General features: G+C 37.3%; 1 protein-coding gene across 2 annotated transcripts in view; it reads right to left on the bottom strand.

Annotated features, from left to right (window-relative positions):
* Window positions 1-21,067, bottom strand: part of GALK2 (galactokinase 2) — a 48,832-nt gene extending 27,765 nt beyond the window's left edge. Inside the window, exons 1-5 of one of the 2 annotated variants that reach the window (XM_035899328.1) lie at window positions 20,984-21,067; window positions 18,859-18,947; window positions 17,357-17,480; window positions 11,968-12,058; window positions 8,934-9,080 (exon numbers count right to left, since the gene is read on the bottom strand). In XM_035899328.1, coding sequence (XP_035755221.1) covers window positions 8,934-9,080; window positions 11,968-12,058; window positions 17,357-17,480; window positions 18,859-18,928 — 432 coding nt within the window. In that variant the 5' untranslated portion in view covers window positions 18,929-18,947; window positions 20,984-21,067. The remainder of the gene's footprint in view (window positions 1-8,933; window positions 9,081-11,967; window positions 12,059-17,356; window positions 17,481-18,858; window positions 18,948-20,983) is intronic. The other variant, XM_035899329.1, reaches the window with a different exon arrangement.
* Between the last annotated feature and the right edge of the window lie 325 nt (window positions 21,068-21,392).

Below are 21,392 nucleotides of genomic sequence, written 5' to 3'. Positions count from 1 at the left end.
TAAAATCAAAGTAAAAATGGGTCAGAACAGTAGCATTATGACTATAGAAAAAAATTACTTAATCTGATGAATCAAAAATTTCCTAATCCCAACTGTTCTGTGATCCACATATGCTACCGCCTTCTGCATTTCTGTAGTATTGTTCTGGGAAGTTGTTCCAACAGGACTGGCTAGACCAGGTCATAATTTGTGAATATAACTATCATACAGACAGTAAGTCCTAAGCCGTCATCTATGCTATTAAACAAAGTGATATATTTAATGTATCAATGAAATGTTGGGAAGTGCATATAATGCCCGTGAGTAAGTAAGGGGTTGTCAGCTAGCTAAAATTCATTAAAAGGCTTGGGTTAGAATAAAAATATAAGATATATTAACATAAAAGCAACCTTTGTGGGTCAAACCAATGCTACTTTGGGTTCTGTATCTTGTACCTGAAAGTGGGCTTTTAATATGGACCAAAGGCCGAGTATAGATTGTCTTTCCCCAGAATCTTGTTTTTTCATAAAGAGCTTTCTGAGCTGAATGTGAATTCTGCACACTTAGTTACCAACAATGGACTTCTTATATATGAACTTGTCCAGACTCCTTTTTAACTCATTCAAAATTTTAACATGTAGAACATCCAGTAACAAGGACTTCTACAACTTGTCAGGTGAAGAAACATCTCCTTTTGTTGATTATTAACATGCACTAGCTTCATTTAATACCTTCTGGCTTTTATAATGTGAAGGGCAATGAACAATTGATTCCTATCCACTCCATCAATTACAGTCACTATTTTATGGAACTCTTTCACTTCCTCCTTCAAATGCCTTTTTCCAGAGTCCTTGCTTACTTTTATGGAGGTCATTCTGTGCCTTTGATCATCCATGTGCTCCTCCCTGAATCTTTCCCCATTTAACTATCTTGGTTGGTAAGAAAGGAGACAGACTTACAGCTGTTCTTCGGCTACCTTAGAAAAAACGTCACCGTATCTTTTGCTATCTTTATGTGGCAAATGAGCCACGTAAAATGTGTGTTAATTAGGGTTGACATAGACATATGGTAACGCAACCTTCACCAGTTCAGCACTACTATTCCACCTCTTTCACAGATGTCACCGTCCTGACACCACAGTCAATACGCCACCACTCTTCCCTTCACTGACTGTAGTGAGGTCTGTAAAGATGAGCGATAGTAAGCAGGGAATCTGGGATGGAAACTTAAATGTCTAAAGTTAGTCTAGCAATACCCTGAGCTATTTTGTACAGCTGGTCTGTTCAGCCTCTGAGCATGGGAGAGGGATGAGCGTAACATGACAGTAGTAGCTGGTAGGCGAGTTAAACCTTGAATTCTCCCTGGTAATCTGTCAAGAAACACTAAATATTGCGGCTTTTGAATGCCAGACCCAAGATGATACATACAAATGCAAACAGTGCTTTTATATCTGTTGGCAAGTACACATGCCAGGTTGGCTGTGCTTCCATGGGAGATGTTTAGTATCAGTCAGTTACGTGATCTATTAAGTTAAACGTTTTTATTAGTTATTCAACAAAAGAAGACATAACATATTAAATGAGGATATCCATAATTAAAGCAATACAAAGCAACATCATTAGGAGTAGAATCTCAGTGCATACAATTCAGTCACTTGCCTAAAAAGCAATTAAGCATTAAGAAATGTATGTGATGCAATAATCTATTTAAGGAAGCTGCTGTCTCTCAAGGATTTCAAAACTGAACTCTTACGTTTTAGACAACTTTAGTTGGAGCATTTGGAAAAATCTAAAACTAACAATGCACAAAATGGTTTTCTTTTAGGCTGTTCATTTTCAGAAGCTTAATTCTAAAGTCTGCTCAGAATATATCCTATTGCAGGAGGCAGCGCTTACTAGTTTGTGTACCAGGCAACTGGCCCCCATGTGCAGACCTAGGCTAGCCTTTGATCTAAGAGCTCTACTAACTACCTCTGCTTTTTGTTTGAAACAATTTAAGGTTCTCCCTGATAAGGAGCAAGTCAATCTTGGGTTACAAAGAAAGAAATTACTACCACTTAAAACTGTTTTATCTTTGAGCCACAAGATTTCCTATCCAGCATGCAGAAAGTCTAATCTGGGAAATCATATTAGTGGAGATACAATTTAGCCTCACAAAGAAGGGTTGTTATTTTTTATTATTAGTTGCCTTACGTGTAGTTACTCTAGATGGAGAGATTTCTTGCAATAAGAACTCATCGATAGCTCTGCATCATGTTACCTTGTTTTGGATTTTTAATAGAAAAAGTGGGTTTTCAGTAAAATGATACTTTTCACTGCTATGTATTTTTCTCTGCTTGTTTACTTTTCAATATGAAACACCTAAAATTCAGGTTTTGATTTTCAACTGAGTATTTTTTGTCTTTCAAAAATGTTGAACAACTGATAAAAGAATATTTTTCTGACTGTTTCCAGGCACAATCCAACACTGTATTAGATTTGGCCGTATATACCCTGATACTTCAGCATGATAAATGATGAACCACTCAATACAGCTCATTTGATTCTCTGTTGCCCCATCATTTATTTTAGTTTCTCTCAGTTTGATATTATTGATAATGAACATGAAGGCCTAAAGGTACAAAGGTGTTTAGGTATCTGAGGAATAATGGAAGTGAACAGATGATCACTTACTTATAAAAAAAATTTCCTAAAAATAGAAACCTAAAGAATTATCTGAGTGAGAACAGATAAGGGAGTTTCACCTTTAATAGTCCCCTTGCTCACAAAGAGGCCAAGGGCCAACTGCTTTGATTTTCACTCATGCAATGGGTCTGGACAGTATGTAAACTGTGACAGAATTTGTCCTTATATAACTGTCACTGTCAATATGTTCCATACCAGTGATCAATCCCTTCCAATCTCACATAGACCTTTAAAGAAGTAAACTTGGGTAAGATTAAACCCCTTAAAAGAGTAAGACAATTAGTGAGTAGGAGACAGGCAAATATTTGTTAGTAAAACAGAATTAGTGTTGCTTAGTATTTTTTTGGAACAGCTCACCCTACATTACCCAGAAACTTGATATATACAAATCCAGAATGACAACAGCCAAAATAAAGCAACCTTCTCTATAAAATGATAGTATTAAATTACATCTGCCTCAATGGCTTTATGTAAGTTCATTTTGGCTGAAGTTAGACGTGCTAAATTTTCTATACATAACAATTGAGGAGTAGTGATGATAGCTAATCTTTAAAATCAAAACCCAATTTTCTTCCTGTTTTAAATTCTGTTGTTCATTAAGGGAAGCTCCATGAAGAAAACACATTTGTTAATATGAGTTATTTTTAGACTGTCATTTTCAGTGCTCCAAATGTAAACAAACATGCAAATTTACGTAACTGGAGCATTTAAATATCCACTGAGCCAAAAATCATGTACGTACATTTACTCTCTCTACAGCAACACAGTAATGGTTCCCCAATGCACACTCTTTAATATTTTGGCGAGTTTAATCTGAAAAGTCAGACTCAGTCTGCTGCTTCCCTTTACAACAAATAATGTTTGTCATTTTATGGCAAATTTAGTGTAGATTTTCTATGAAATTCTGCAAGGTTTGGCTCATAGCACACAGGACTGATAATGGAGAAGAAACATTTATAGATAAAGATGAGTATTTTACAGTAAGAAGAAAACATTCTCCATTCCTTAAGGCATATTTAAAGTCTAGTAAGATGTTGGGTTTTTTCAGTCTGTGCATATTTTATACATATGTATTTATGTACAAAAATAACTTCTGAAATATAAGGTACTATGTTTCATTCATTAAGGTATAAAATGATGCCCGAATTTTGAGGTTATTTTTACCACCAGGAATGTCCTTGTTTTTAATATCTGGTCTTGACTAGGAATAGATTGCTGAAAATTACCATCTGCTTCCAGTTTGCATACAAAATCCCAATTAGCTAAACTTCATATATGTTTTGCAAGGTAATTATGCTTACTTTTTTCCAAAATGGGAAAATATGTCAGATAGTATCTGGATGTCCTCATAAGCACAGCAATCTTAGCTTGACTTTGTCTGCCCTCTAACATGCTCAAATATAAGGTTATCAATTTGGTTGATGAGAGATTATGGCCTTTGATTACCACTGCTCCAAAGTACTCTGTTTCCCCTTGATTACAAACACACACAGTCAAAATTAACAAGTTAAAGAACCCTGGTTTTTAGTTCTACAGGGAGAAAGGAACTTTAACATTTCTCAGTATTAACAGTACTTTACAATACAATATCTATGTACCATTTTTTGTGGACGCAATTTGAGTTTCTCAAAGAAATAACCTGAGCATGCATCTATCAATTCTATGATTCTATGATCAAACATTTTTGATGCAGCAGTATTATAAGATAACTCTAACCAGTACTATCAGCCTACATTATTAATTTCAAAGTCACACTATCAATATAGAACCATAGAATCATTTAGGTTGGAAAAGACCTTTAAGATCACCAAGTCCAAGAGCACCTCATCTGCCCGTCTTTTAAATACCTCCACGGATGGGGACTCGACCACTCCCCTGGGTAGCCCATTCCAAGGCTTAACAACCCTTTCAGTGAATAAATTTTTCCTAATATCCAATGTAAACCTTCCCTGGCACAACTTGAGGCCATTTCCTCTTGTCCTATTGCTTGTTACTTGGGCGAAGAGATGGACACCAACTTCACTACACCCTCCTGTCAGGCAGTCATAGCGAGCGATAAGGTCTCCGCTCAGCCTCCTCTTCTCCAGGCTAAAAAACCCCAGTTCCCTTAGCCGCTCCTCATAAGACTTGTGCTCTCACAGATTTTCTTGCCAGATAGCTAGATATTAAAGCCCCACTGCATATCAGAAAAATTATTAGGAAGTGGTAAAGTATTAAATTAGAGCCCTTTCCTTAATATATACAGCCTTTAGAAACAAAGTATAAAGGATTCCAATTGGCCCCTCTAGTCTCCCACTGAAACCAATGACATTACCAGGTATTGTAACTGTTTAAATACAGGACAATGTTGAATGTTTTGAAAATCCCACACTCAAATTCATCTGAGCCGTAGTTTGAGAAAATCAAAGCCAATGGACACTGTGCCGTTAGAGATTAGATCTAGGTCCTTTATTTATCTGTCTGACTTAGATTTTTCTCAGTCTAGAAACAGCCAAATATAATTCAGCTTCCTATGCTCAACATTTCACATTAAATTAAATAAACCCTATCTGCTTTTGATCTATTTTTCCAATAAGTATGTGCACAGCTGCCCAGCCATAAGCAACAGAAAAAATGTTAGGGTGGCTGAACAGAACTTAGTACCACAAGATTTAACATTTGGACAGCAACACTATCATCACATCTTTCAAGTAAATCTAGTTATTCAAAAGTACTAAGTGATTTTCTGTACTCATTAATTCCTACTATGAAACACAAAGCTGGGACAATTTAGAGTATTATTCTGTTTCCTTTACAAAAAGTATCTTCTCCTGATGAAAAGTTGTACAAAAGATTGATTTTGTAACAGTAAAATAAAAATCACTTTAAAATCAAAAGCTAATACTGAACATTGCTGTTCTTTGACTGATGCCAACAGAGTCTCAGACTGGTATCCTGTTTGGAGGAGAAAAATGGATTCTTTTTAAAGATCGCATTCTAAATTTTCCATCTTGTTATTTGAATGCTATTGCACTGCTGCAAGTGGTTAGCACTGCACATCTGGCTGAATTGTCTTGGACTAGTATTTTCCCTAAACTATTGTGTATGTGTGTGATGGGTTTTTAAAAAAAATATATTGTATGCACATTGAAACAATGCCCTATTGCAGACTGCTACACAAAATAATTAGTGAGAGCATATTTTTTTCTGATTTTATTTTCAACGTCAAAAAAGTGCTATTTTTAAAGTAAGCCACCATGAAATTCTAGCCATGCTTTTACAGTATTTTTCACTTTGGGTTCTTTTGCTCTTAATCTCATAGGCCCAAACTTCACACTGGAAGTGTTATCTCATAAAAGCTCAGAATTTCAACAACTTTTACTCTACAGCTACTATTTTAAACATATTTATCAGGAAAAAGAGCATATAACTCAAATATTCTCATAAAAATAGTTTCACAGAAACAAAACAGATAAATGTTCCATTCAGTAAAAGGTCATTTTTTCATAACTTTGGCTACAGAAGCCCTACAATTCAGCCAAATTTGATTCCAAAGCCAAAAGTTTCTATGTCCTGCTGCTACAGACCATCACACTAAGATTTTGCAAAGTCCATCAGACTAATGAGGGGCAAAAAGTCAATCTTTTCTCATAAAATTACCACCATGACCAGTATCGTTACTTATAAATACTACCATTTACAACTTTCGCAACTCTTAAGCATTTGAAAAAAAAAGATGGACAGGAGAGGTAAAGCAATATTTCTTCCTTAAAAATAAACGAACACATAAATATCCAGAGCCCTAAAAATGCAAGGTTCTGGTTTCCTTGCAGTAGAAAGTATCTGGAAAGTCCCTATTTCTGGTTAGCTAAGAATTCCCCTGCCATGGGGGAGCTCCCAGCTGATACACAGCCAGCATTACTGGATCCTGCACAGATACCATTTGACACCAGTGCAGGATGCATTAGGAGCTGGAAAGAAGTGGCCAGAGCACGTTTTATACTTCTGAGGGCTCACATGCCTAGATTGCTCTAATTTATATTCAGACTAGCTCTGCCTTATACAACGCAGTTCTGCGAGGCTAAGCATAAATTCAGTGCAACAGAGAACCTGGATTTAGCTAGATATAAGAGGTCTCTAATGCTAAATCATAAATTAGCCAAGAACACTGAACTTGTTTTTACTGTCCTGTAAGATTTGGGGAAACTTAGAGCCTGGACAAAAGTAATCAGTCTTCAGAGCTGTCATCCTCTGTCTTAAACACCACAACCAGGTGTCTTGGTCTATGCAATCACACAAAACCACGCATATGTTCTTAACCGTGCTCCTATGTTGGCTATTGGGAATTCTCATCTGTACATTAATTGCTCATTTTTCATCACAAGTGCAAAATATTTGGCTGCAGACATCAGGATTTCCTGACAAAAATGTGCAATTGTGCCTCTTGTGTTGTCCAACTATACCTGAGACACAAGATTAACTTTCCGCACATTTTCCAACCAGCAAGCAGAAGACATTTGGGGTTCATTGAGCAGGACACATGAGGAGAAGGAAAGACATTCAGTGGAGTCTCCATCTTCCTTCTGTTCCTCCACAAGTTTCTATGAAAAAGCCAAAAGGAGTTTTGCACCTTTCTTTAGAACAGGTCTGGCATAATGCCAGCCGGTACTCCCAAGCCATGTGTCAATTCAGCTCAAGCTACATGCTGTATCATTTATTCTCTGAAAACTGTGCAGTATTTCTTGGAATAATGAAAACCTGGCTTCTGGTTTTGCAGATACAGATTTCTACTGCCTAGTAAATTTGGGGCTTTCTGACCTCTGTCGGTTTTATGGATTTTGCAGACACCCAATTTCTGAACACATGCACTCCAGTGATTTTGATCAGTAGCTCCCAAGCTTAGCTCATCTAGTTACCACCATCAGAGATGGTGCTGACCTGTGGTAAGACCATCTATGCAAACCCAGAAGCTTCTTGCCAGGCCAGGTACACATGTATAAAAAAGCATGTCTGTCACATCCAACCTTCTTACTGCAAAGTCTCATTCATCAAAGTGGGATCCTGAATTCCATGGTTTCACCTACCATTGCACTATATGTCTCACCTCACAAACTAGAGCCTCTGTTAAGTGTCCAATCCCTTACTTTCCTTTTGACCACACATCACAAGAACAAATTGCAGGGTGACAGTGACTGTAGCCACATCCTCCTATGTAAAAAAACCACCCTGCCTCACCAATCCTGCTTCTTGCTGCCTTAACCCTGTTTGATGTCTTCCCGAAGTAAGCATGGTGAACTGTGTAGTGTGGGAGGGAGCACCTACCGCTGAGCGGATCGCTGCAGCTACATCGAGAAGCAAGTCACAACTGATCAGCAAAAACCTTCTGTGTGGATCTGTTTACCTCATGGCTCAGATAAGTGCTTGTATACAAGCACAGTTAACAGCTGCCATCATCATGTACCACTTTAAGTTGGCTCTGTACCACCGTTTGGGAATGTCTGCCTTAGACAATAGGCACAAATATGCATAACAGTCACATTTAGATCTGTTCTTTTCTCTTCCTGACAATGTTCTAATTTAAGATTCTAGTTTCACTTAACCAGATATTTTTACTGGAGAGAACTTCATTCCCATATGGCACCTTCAAGGACCATGACTCGTCCAGAAATTTTTTTACATGAGCCAAATTCTACTAACGGTTGTAATGCTAACAGGTCACATACTTGGGGTTTGTTTTTAGACTAATGTTTGTTTAAAAAAGTGAGGAATACAATTTGGATTGTAAATATGTTCATTCCAAAAAAACTGTGAAGAGAATAAGGAGAGTCAGATGGAAGAATTTTACCTCTACTTTGTGCTGATTATATAATTTATCAAGAAATTCTTCCACAGGCCTCCAACAGATGCTACGCTGTTAAAGCCACGAAAAGTCATTCAGGGAGAGGGTAAAGGCCTCGGGGGTGTGGTCCACATGCTTCAGCACATATATCCTCAATCCTGGCCTGCTGATAGCACATCTGGTCCAGGCATGGACCTGATAGTTGGCCAAAATACAGGCTTACAATAACGCTCCTTTTTTCAGCTTTAATGTAAGTCTGTTTTCTTGCCAAATTCAGATCCTGCCAAAATTTGGCCAAAGATGTTTGCTCAATTGTGCAATATTTTAAGTTTATATCCAACAACTCTTTGCAAAAACAATTGTATCGTGTTTTTAATGTTTACAGGCATTAACAATATTTAATTTTAAGTAGAATTTTACTGCTGACACTCTCATGTTTTACAGTAAATTACCTTAGAGAGGGTTTTTCCATTAGCTCTTAGTGTCACGAGTCCTGCACAGCACACCAAAGCACTGGAGCTAGAGAGACCAGAACTTGGAGGGATGGTTCCATCTAGCAGACAATTCATTCCAGTTGGGTTATTAAGACCAAAATGTTCCTAACAATGAAAAAATAAACAATCTCAGTTTCAAGTACAGACAGGCTCAGGCTTGCAATTATCTGATACTTAGAAAGAGAATCTTTCTGCTGAGTTGCTGGAACCAAGGACCTGCTTCTGGTATCTCCAAAATAAAGCAAAATTTTCATTCTACTCCTCAAGAACAAAGCCAATGGTAGGGCTTCAGCCAAAGGTATGTCTGCAGTTCCTGTACACAAACATATATGAGCTGACAGAACTCTACCCCAAGCAGAATTCAGTATGGGCTGAACGCCCAAGCATTTACCAAGCTTCGTGGGTGGGTTTTGCAGCAACTGGCTCTGAGCAACAGCAGCTCTGAGCTGCCGTGGTGACAGTACCAGAGGTTACCAATCATTTCATACCCTACTTTTGTCCTTTTCTCCACAGCTCCTCACTTAAGACACCCTGAAGAGCTTAAGGTCCACTTCTAATGCTGGCATGTGGTATTAGGGAGCCACACCATGCTGATGGGGAACTAGTAGCCATGCACCTGTATTCAAAGCCAGATACACCTATCTCCTGAAGCACCCACAGGCCTGACACTGAGCAAACTACAATGGTACTTGAAGGACACTATGCTTTAGGAGGCACAAAGACATACCTACCCGCAGTGATGGTCTCTGCCATGCTATTTTTAGAATAAAGTTTAAAATATTTTTACATACATGATAGGTGTCACAGATAATACATTTAATCCAGAAGTCATAAATCCTCATGTACCTACACTTTTAATTATACTCTTTAGTTGATTTGTGTTTTTATTTATAATCACTTTAATATAAATTCCTCTCTGTTGTTAGTTTGAAATAAACACGCAGTACTTATTAAAAAATCATTGAATGTATATGGGGGTATATGAATAGCTACATTCTGATGCAGATTTATATGTCAATAAACTATGTTATAATGTCAATAGTCAGAAAAAATAGCAATGTTTCCACAAAGAAATGCCCACCTTCAAAAGCTTTCTACTACTCTTTCTGAACCAACTTCAACCATAAATACCAATGGTAGAGATTAGCAAACACAAAGAGCCTCCTCTAATGTCTTCTACCATCACTTCAAATTATTTTAAATTTCCCTTTCTACAAATACAAGGGAATTCATACCTGGAATACTATTGCTGCCCATGCCCCTTCATGAAGTACACTAGACAGGCTTGTTCAAAAACAGAAAATGCTTGAGTAACCAGAAACTGATGCAGTTTCTTGATTGGCTTGAATGCGAATCAGGCTTGCAAACTTATCACGCAATGTTTAAATAGAAAACGTACTTCAGTTTCAAAAATGAAAATGGACTTTGCCAAGTTCTGCAATAGTTCTGTCCCAAAAGGATAGCATGTTCAACTTAATATAAACAGATTATCCCGCTGGACCCTCTGAGTACTTGTATTTCACTGTTTCTTAAGTCTGTAACATTTTCTGCCAGTGCTAGAGTCTGCAAACCTGCTTTGCAAATTAACCTTCAAGTATGAAAGCTTGTCCTTAGGAAACAAATCTCAGTAGCAGACTGCAAAATAAAAAAAGTCAATTGGTCAGGCTAGCCTTAATGTAAGAAAGGATATATTGTAAAGAAACCTAATCTATATCTCTACAGTCAATGCAATTTAAATGCCTGGGTTACTGAGCAATACAAAATTGAAAATATGTTACTGCGAACATTAAGTAATTTATTGGGGTCTAAACACAGAGGTGGGCATCTGTTTAGGAATAATAAAGTAATAAAGTGATTTGTGGCACTGATTGTTCCAAATATTGTATTTTGAAGACTCTGGTGGCAGGTCTGAGGCAGGCTTTCTTGGCTGTCTGCAGTCCTTATCTATTGGATCATCCTGTGGGGCAACATAGATGGCCTATCCTGAAGCAAGCTTCATATGCTTTAAAAAGCACATTTACCCATAATTTGGTCTGGCTGTGGTGACCTGTTCCTGACCTAGCCATCGCTGTTTACCCTGTCTGCCTTTCCAGAAATATCCCTGGATTGACATTGAGGTGAGAAGTCACCATGTTTTTTCCTCAAAGGGCCATGAATCACCTGCAAACAGCAGGTGAGATTTAAAAGAAGCCTCAGTTGTGACTTCAGGCTGCCTCCCAGGACAACACTGATGATCAGCACTTGGCTTCACAAGCAGATCAGTCTTCAAGTCAGTCTGGAGACAGGCTAGCTCACAAAGGAGAAGACAAAGCTCGAATGAGCAGACAGGAAAACGTCTGTCTGTTCAGTGTTCCTGCCTTTGCAGTAAGTGTGCCGTTTCCTGCATAGCTGCACTCAGGAAATTTTGAAAATCCTGTTCAAATTCCACACACTGAAAATCTAGATAAGTAATGGTCTTACTGGAATATTTCTTCTGGATGCTCTTTACTTACTTTTTACATTTTCTTTTGCCTACTTGCATGTGTCAGCTTCACTCAGTTGTTGTGTACACGTTGTATGTTTCCAACATTAATGGAAATTACGTTTTTTAAAATGTTTCAACAGGAAGAAAAGGACGAAAATATGATCTTTGTGTCCTGACAGACAAGCCTCCAAATATTTTTAAAAGCAAATTTTAATTAGATTATTCCATTGGGAAGCATTCTTTTTAACTTCAAAATACAGAAATCTCATCTTGATGATGAGTCTGATCATGACTTTACCAAGTGAGTAATTATTTGCTATTGTAATTTATGTAATAAAAATTAAAATTGTGATCTGCAAATATTTTTAAAATATTTTATTTATCTCCTCTTCAAATTTTAATATAAAAATACTTAACTGCATGTCAAGAAAAGCTACAGAATGCAGGGAAGTATTTTGAGGGTGAAGAGATACGCTTGTTGTATTTTACTTCTACATTAATTACATAAGTTAAATGCATTTGGCTTACCTGAATACCTTTCAGTCCACACAGAAAGTAGTTATGCCACTGAGGTTTGGTTTTGTTAATCTGAATGTTATTAACACTGGTACTGAAATCCCTGCAAAAAGAGAAAAACCTTGAGGCTTTAACTTGTCAGTAAATTTAGTTTGAGATAACATGGCTTATTACTGCCACCTGCTGATGAACAAAAACATTTTGATGTTAATTTTTTTTCAGTGCAATGTTTTTCAGGGGGTTTTGTACAGATCTTCTCTATTTATCAAGTCTATAAGGATATTTTAGATGGAAGCAGAAGAATTTTTGCCTAAGTAACAGAATTTATTAAATAAGTTCAGAAACTAAACTGCCTTTGGCACCCTTAATTAAGGCAGCATGCCTTCCATCACGTGTGTATGATGTTCTCTTCATCTCTTAGAGAAGTGAAAATCTAAAGAAGCGTATCTGTCAAACCTAGAATAGAGATAAATACACTTCAGACTCTCTGGTAATCTCTGCTCAGGAATTCATCTTCATTATCTTTGCTCCAAATGGCACTTCACTAAAACAGACCCAATGCTGCAAAACTGTATCATGTATGTTACAAGATATAATTAAAATAATTTAGTTTAAAAGTTTATCTATTTCCTCCACAATAATTCTGATAATGGTTTTCCTACTCCATCTTAATTTCAAAATAATAAAAAAGATAAGCCTGAATGTTCCTAAAGAAACTAATGCTACAGACAGGTGCTGTCAAAACGGGCATGGAGTGATGCAGAGAGGCCTCAGAGGAGCATGCATCAATCACCAAGAAGTGCAGATTGTTTAGTGGATGCCCAATAACTGCTTAGGGACATGGTTTGCTTAGGGACATGGTTTAGTGGTGGGATGGCAGTGTTAGGTTAACAGTTGGACTTGATGATCTTAAAGGTCCTTTCCAACCTAAATGATTCTATAATTCCATTCTTTACAGCAAATGCCCAGTACAGAAAGAGGAAAGCCACTGAGAATGTCAAGAAAAGCTAACAAAAATATTCAGAAGTTGTAGGCTAAGCTGTGCTTTACAAGGCAAGGTCTGCCAAACAATATGAACAGAGGCAGCTGAATTCCCTGGAAATATTTAGGTTTAATGGGAATAAAAACACTTTCAAGAAATACAGCAGGGGATAGCCTGCAACTCCTGAGAGGGTGGTATTTTTCATTCTTAAACTAGTCCCTGTATGTTTCTGTAAACTGTGTAGGTTAGTCATGAGCTGGTTTTATTTTTATCCAAAATAATATCGCTAGTTAATACTTGTAATGAATACCAGTGTGAAGGTGTTTTTATCAGAAAAGTATTGTTACCTACGGAGCAACAGTTATACTAATATAAAGCATCTTTACAATGATAAGTAATTGTCTTCAATTGATGCCTGAAAACTTTGCTTTATTCTGGTGCAGTTAAAGGCTGCAATTTTTGTGTTATGCAAGCCCCAAAGCTGACCACCATTGTAAAAACAGACCTGCAATCCCGCCTCCTCTTCATGTGGTCTAATGCTAGCTATGCTGTAGTGAGCTACTCCACTTGTATTACCACTCTACAACCTATTCCTAGCTCAATGTTACGTTACAGATCTTACACTTTAAGTGTCAACTTAGAATTATCATTTTGTCAGCTATACATTCAATTTCAACATTCAATACAGTGCAGAAATATCAAAGATTGGTGTAGAGTTTAACATAGAAGTTGCTGTCTTTCAGTCTGAACTGTTCAAAATAGTGCCACTTACAGGACTTTACCAACAATGCAAGCAACAAAGAATTGTACAAATTAGTGTCAGAAATTACTGGGGTTTGTAGAATAACACAAGAGATCTTAAAGGAAGTACTGCGATTACAATACACAGAAAGCTTAAGAATAGCTGTAAAACCTTCCAATTTGAGATTCATGTGTATTTAGAACAATCTCCCAAAGAATAAAACAACATAGTTTTGCTTACGGCTTTTGAATATAGCAAAAAAACCAGAAGTACTTATAAAATAGAAAATACTTGTCAAAAGTAGCAAAAATTTTAAAAATCCTGTGTTTGCTTATGCTTGTTTTCTACAATAATCTTAAATTATTATTGTAAAAAAGCAAGGCAGATGGAGTTGAATGTGTAAAAGTGATTAACAAAAGCAAATGTGAAGTCCTCTCTCCCTCAAAAAGATTTCAAAAATATTTTATCTCCATAATTCTTTTTATACAATCAGATAAAGTAGAACTTCAGTGAACAAGAAGACATATACTATGATTATATTTGCTGGTTCTCAAGAAAAATTAAAATAATGACTTCTTAAACTGCATTTTGCTCATTTCTGCAATCTTCTCGCATAGAAAATGAAAGAAAAATTGGCTTTGATTTTGGCAGGTTTCAAATGGACATAATTCACACAAACACAGAATGTGGGACTGTCAAGATCCCCAGAATCCTTAAGTCTAATTTTTTTGTTATCACATTCAATTTTTTATAAAACCCAATTCCTAAATGCCCAAGCTTTATCTTAAATCAGTAAATCTTCGGTCTTGCCTTTGATCCTCCTACAGAAGATAGGCAGTTTGATACAAGAACTTTATGATAAAATAAAATTAAAAATTGGGAAAAACATACCCATAAAGTAAAAATACTCTGATATTGTCTGTTCCAGCCTTTCTGTTTTAAAGGATTCTTGGGAAAGCCTGACCCTTCTCCAAGAATCCAAGCATTCCAATTCTTCTGTATAATTAGAAGAGGTGAGCTTTTTGAATAGTGTGAAAAAAACATGTGGCTGAGGTGGTTTTTTTTCTACTTGAATTGTAATTAATCCTTATTTTTGGGAGACCAATTTAATTCTTTCTCACAGAACCTCATTGTCTTGTCAATCTGTTAGTTTACCTGTTTGATTCCTCTGTAAAAAAAAAACCCAAAAAACAAACCACTTATTTTTTTAAAAAAAGCTTTTCAGGTTTTGCCACGAGATGGAAGGCCATTGATAATTATCATCCTCTGGCATTTCTGAAGGCATTTGGAGAAGTATCATACCAGATATTCTCTGTACACGTACTTCTCAATTACAAAGATGTTATGTGAAGGGAAGGTATTGGGAACATCAAAAGACTATACCTTTTGAATCCTGTTTTAGCCCTAGTAACATAAAAGGCATCTGATTAGTTGGAATGATTTATGATGAAAAACACATAGGTGTTTTTTCTTGCAACCTCTTCTCTGTCCTGTTTTTCCTAAAAGTTAATGTGAACTATCAGGGTGGAAGAGGGCTACAGAAGTGTTAAACATTTTAGCAGTTCGCAAATCAAGAATGAAATAGGAAACAGTGATTCTACAGTGGCTTATGGTTAGTCCTTGTTCACCAAAGGCCTATATATATACATTCCCCACAGGCATAAATCTACCAGTGTGGCAGGCTGAGAAAAAAAAAGATATACTGTCAACAGTTTTGTTATGTGGTGTAGCATTCAAAGTGTTGAAAAATATTTCTTTGTTATGAAATTACGGACATGTTTTAGCTTTGCTTTTAAGCAACAGCATCTCAACAAAAGAGATGCTTAATCCTGCATTCTGAGACATCTTCTTGGTTTATGGTTTAAAACATACGATTTCAAACTGAAGCCAGGGCAGATATAAAAATACAGTGACTGTGTATGCAATTTGAATTCAAAAGGCTGTAATCCTGGATTTGGTAGGAACTTTTCCTAACCAAAGCTATTATAATTCTGGAACTATCACCTCTTGCAGAATGGTTTTGCAATACAGCGTTAAGCCCTGTTGTGGGTTGCTATTGAAGAAAGGGAAGTGTCCAACTCATGTCTTCCATTTCCTTTTCCCCTGCTCACGACTGCATGTTCCCACTGTTTACCCCAAGTCAGCTTTAGTGCTAAGTGCATGGCAATTCAATTCAATGACAGAAAATTAACCAGGCAAAAAATGGGTGAATAGTGCACTTTACCGTAAGATCAGACAAGTACTACACCTGGTAAAAGGCAGAGGATGGAGCAATGCTAGAAGCAGGGACCGGGAGATTGCGGGTTAAAGGAGCAAGCCATCACCTTTTGGTGGTGGCAAACTCTTAATTCAGCCCAGCTATAACGTGAAAACACACTCCACAAAGCGAGTGAAAAATATTTGACTATTTATACTTGGAAGTAAAAATTCCTTTCAACTGCCTTAGTCGCAGGCAGCAGCTCAAAACATGTTTTTGTAACAAACAGAGCTTTAAGCTTAAATAGTGCTTAAATAGTTCCCACTTTTGGCAATCTGTTCTTGTCCCTGTGCTGCCATACGCTGTGCTTTCAGGGAGCAATTTACCATTGCCTTAAACCAATGGCTTAATAAAAATGGCTTAAACTAAGCTTGTGCTGATTCTGATTTTTGCAAAATGCCCACAAAAGTTCATGTGGATGAGTAACCTGATCTGAGCTGCCATGCAACCACACAAATATCAGTCTGTTACAAGGAAGAAGGCAGAAAAATGTGGCTGAAGTTGAAAAGAATGGCAGGATTATTTCCGTGTGTTCAGCACTTGCGAGACCATAGCTGGAACACTGCATCCAGTTTTGGGGTTTCCCAATACAAGAAAGACACTGGCAAACTGCAGGGAGTCCAGCAGAAGGCCATCAATCTGGTTACAAGGGATCTCCAAAGGTCCCTTCCAGCCTAAATCGGTCTATGATTCTGGGAACAAGCAGCTGTGGAGAAAGTGGAAGAGAGGGAATACAGATTCTTTGAGCCAGGATTGTTGCTAAAGCCATTGTGTTTTGAAAATACAGCCCCACGTTCTCCAGAGCAGGGGAGTGTTAGCTTACATATGTGGTAATTGATTACAAAACATTTCACTCCCTTCTCCAGGAGAAACTGAACTGCTGCCAATTATGGGGATTACATCAAGAAAGATAAGCTAAAAGAAGGGAAGACAGGATTGCACTTTTAGAAAGATTGAAAGATCAGAGGCCTCACAAGAGAAATCTGAGCAAACAGGTGGGCTAGGTTAGATAGGAAAAATTTCTTCACAGAAAGGGTGGTCAGACACTGGAAGGGGCTGCCCAGGGAAGTGGTTGAGTCCCCATCCTTGGAGGTATTTAGAAGACAGGTAGACGAGGTGCTTAGGGACATGGTTTAGTGGTAGGATGGCAGTGTTAGGTTAACAGTTGGGACTTGATGATCTTAAAGGTCTTTTCCAACCTAAACGATTCTATGTGGGAGACAGAAGCAGTGAACCTATTGCTCTAAACTAATATGCACAGTATACAGTCAACAGGATTCCACCTGCTTATATCACTCAGTTTACACAATTGAACTCTGTATTACAATGGAAGTTTGTCAGATCTCTGAGAAGTTAACCTGTATTGCACCTGCATATAGAAGTCCATAAAAATTAGTGAATAAACAAAGTAGTTACTTACAAGTACAAAGAATTGGTATTTGCCAGTTGCACAACTTCAGTTTTTACAGGTTCTACTGCAATCAGTATATCTTGTTCTATAGCCATAGGGAGCACAGCATAACCACAGTAGTCTATATGTTCTCCTATGGAAGAAACAGACAAAATATTTTGGAATAATTATTTCTAGAATAGCAGTAGCAGGGCTTCTACAGGGGTTCAGTGTTGTTTACTGTACAAGACAATTTCTGAGTATAGTCTCAACTCTTATTTAAAGTTCGGGGTGCATTTCCTCCATTTCATGTTACTGCACAATTGTTTCTTTAGTGATTTTATCTATTGCATCTGTTTATAAATTTTCATGTTTTAACATTGGCTTACAAAAACAAAAAAAACACTATGTAGATTGTTGTCCAGCAATGAGAAGAGCCACATTATTTGTACACTGTTTTGACAGTACAAAAAATTAAGTCAAATCAATCACGTTTAACTGACGACTAGAAGAGATAAAGGCACCACATGACTACCCATTATGTGACTTCCTCTGCTCATGTGGGTGATTCATTAGCCACTGGATTAGGCTTGTGGTGGAAATTTTACTTTTTTTTTTTTTTCGTAAGATTTCTGGACCTTTTCCAAGAAGATAACTGTATTTAAATAATCATTAATACAGTTACATACAACATATAAAGTAAGATTCAGATAGAAAATCCATGTAGTAAAAATCCCTTAGGAATAATTCCCGGTTTGCATGTACTGCCTATTTAATCTATATGGTAAGTTCACACATCACTGAGATAAAAATTATCATTAATTGCACAATGGACTAATTAATTTTTAAAGCTCTGGTTTGCAGGATCCTTTTACTTGCAATGTCTTCAAATGTGTAAGGTTACTTTATGAATATAAGAAATTGAGCTCTAAGGAGAGCACAATCCTAATAAGTATAGAGAAATCTCAAAAATAAGGCTGCCACAGAAATACAAGTAAGCTCTAAATACAAAATAATTGTGTCTCCAGTCTGCCAGTGAATCACAACCAACTGTTCTAAGTTCTGTGGACATATGTCTATGGAAGAGTAAAGAAGAGGAGACGATGGTAGAATTATTTCATGCTTTATCATATGCATTGCTGTGTGGCTGGTTATATTTGGCAACTTAAATTAGAATGGAAGAGAAAAAAAATTTAATTTGTGGATGCACTGTCCATCAACTACTTTAGATTACATGTCCAAAGCCTTTCAAAGAAATGGTATCCAACCATAAACTGGCAAGTTCTCCAATTTTCAAAACCATCACTACTGTCTATAAATTTTTTTTCCAAAACTGGTATTTCACTGTGCAGTTATTTATAACGAGGTGTAGTAAAAGCTAGTAAAGTATTATATTCTCTTTTCCATTTATCACAAGGAATTTCTCTGAAAAAAATAAAATTAAGACCAACATTATTTTGATTCTATGTTTTAAATTACTAGGCTTCCATGATGGCAGATAAAATAACAGAAGATTAATTTTTCTTTTTTACCTATTAAGTTGACTCTCCCAGGTGCACGAACGTAAAACTTGGGAGATGATCCAAATTTTGATATAAACATCTCCTTCAGCTTCTGCAATCTGAAAGGCAGGTTAGAAACATTTAGGACTATATTTGCATGAAAGGCAGGAAGTTTCAGTGTTTCTTAAAGTAAATTCATTCAGCTTTGTGAATTATGTGGAGTTTTCCCTGTTATACGAGGAGCAACATTAAGCTGCTTATTTTTGCTCTTCATTTAACATTGTGACAGAAGAGAGAAGACTATTTAGAATATTCTAATTAATAAGAAATGTGTATGTTCACTTGAAAGGGATAGAAGGAGGCTTATTTTATTTAAGTCCTCTGTCTAGGTTGGTTCTAGACAGAAGCAGGGAAGGCAGTTGCCTGGGGTAACAAAATGCCATGGCCTCCACCTACCTCTCCTATGCCACAGCTCTGTAAAACTGTTTGCCATTGAGGAATAATCTGGCAAGATGGACCAATGGCTCATTTGTGGCACTGGAATTTGTCACATACACAAAGGGGCACTCCTTTCAGTCAGCTCTGACCGCACCAGGCCTGAGCAAATTCATTTTCTTCTAAGTTTTGACTTTTATCAATTTCCGTATTAGACACTACCCCATTTCTGTACAAATGTGTATACAGAGAACTAAAATTCCAAACCTCAGATTATCCCTGTAACTTCCTTAGTATTTACTCTACAGGTTTACAGCAACAGTTCCCATAACATTCTTCAGGTTTTCCATTTAGAGGTGCTAGGTGTGCCACTGGAAGTTCAAACCCAAAGAAAAATTTGGCATATTGCTTTATTTCCTAAAAGTGTAAAGGTATCTATCTTCCACCCTGTATTTGCAAAGTTGGGATGCTTTAGCGCGTCATGCAGGAACAGTGGGTAAACAAAGACTGAGAAGAGATTAAGAAATTTGATAGTGATTCACTTCAAAACTACCTTAAGGCAATTTAAGTTGCACACTAACCCATTAACTTTCATTAATGTAAGCAACAGACTAAAATGATGAAAAAACAGTAAGAATACAAGAAAAATAATCTTTAAAATGGGACTTACAATATTTCACCAGCACACTCTGTTGGCTTTAAAACATGTAGCCAATTGAATTTATTTTTCTGGTTTTTAGTCTGGTAACAAAAATCCAGTAACAGGATCCCTGCTGAAGTTTCTACAGTCAGTCTAAAACTAGAACTGCAAGCCTAGTTAATGCAAAGCTTAAGTAAGAAGACGGCAATGAGAAACAGATGTTACAAAATTTCACAGTCAATTATTTAGTTTGTACTTCTTTGTAAAAGCTGTGTTACTGTCCAACTACATATATTCAAATGTTTTTTAAGATTTCTTCAGATGGAAAGCTACAAAATTTGTTGTGATTTAACAGATCTTTCAGTACTTTTCCATCTTGCTGCCCAGTAACAAAGCCGTACTGGGTCCCTGTATAATTTCCCCTTCTTACAATCTTCCCTAGTATTGACTAGTTTATCACTCTTCCAATTAGCAGAAGTAATTTCTGCCATTCAATTGTACAATCCCTTTTCTAGATCACATTAATAATATTATAGTCCATGAGGGAATCTGTTGGCAGAATTCTAGCTGTTAACTTTATTCCTTTTTGTGTCAGTATTTAGAATCCTGCTTTGTTTCACAGATATTTTTATAGTGGTGTTGGTACCAACAGACTAAGAACAAACAGAGCAGTCATGGGCGCATGTTTATCTAAGTGCTGATTGATTTTTTTTTTTTTTTTAACGTGGGTTATACAAGCAGGCCTGATGAAAGGCTATTTACAGGCTTTGGCCTTGATGTTGCAACATGCATGCTGCATTTTAAGCACCTATATCAAAGATGATTGTCAAAAGTGTTAACCAAAGGCATCCCTCACAACTTTGCACATCCAAGTCTGGAAATGCTGGACTCATCCTTCCACATGACTTACACTGAAACACAGTGCAATCATATGGAAGTAACAAAAGTTTACAAAAAATAACCTTTCTCCAGTGCTAACACAGGTAAAAAAGTTAGCCTGAAATGTTTGTGCATTCTACTTCCGCACAGAGTGCAACTTGACGGGGAAAGTGCAAGTGTTGGTGTGTGCCACAGGCATACCAACGCAGAGCCAAGCCTATGCTGTTCCAGGGAATCGCACAGGCATTTCCTTTATAGACAAAAGGACGAAAGGATAATCAGTATCCCCAAAATTCTGAAAAAAGAAAAAATGTTAGCAGGAAAGATTAATTATTCCCCCTCCTGCCACGGTAGCACTGTGCAAGGGCAGCAGGGACGTCTGGCCTGCAGGGAGCTGTGTTCGGTGAGGAAGGGGCAGGAGGGGTCGGTGGCCGGCCCTGATGCCGGAGGAGGCCGCAGGCCTCTCAGCGAGCCCAGGCCCGCTCGCCGGCGGGGAAACCCAAGTCCGCCGAGGCCAATACGGCTGCGGCAAGGGTGCTCCCGGGGCCACACGAAATGCGAGCGTCGCCCTATTTGTGTTCAGACGGATCAAAACTCCACAGGCCAAAAC

The sequence above is a fragment of the Egretta garzetta genome, unplaced genomic scaffold, assembly GCF_000687185.1.
Source record: "Egretta garzetta isolate BGI_Z169 unplaced genomic scaffold, ASM68718v1 scaffold287, whole genome shotgun sequence".
Classification (NCBI taxonomy): Eukaryota; Metazoa; Chordata; class Aves; order Pelecaniformes; family Ardeidae; genus Egretta; species Egretta garzetta.
Note: the sequence above shows the minus strand (reverse complement) of the source record. Positions and strands in the feature narration are given on the sequence as shown.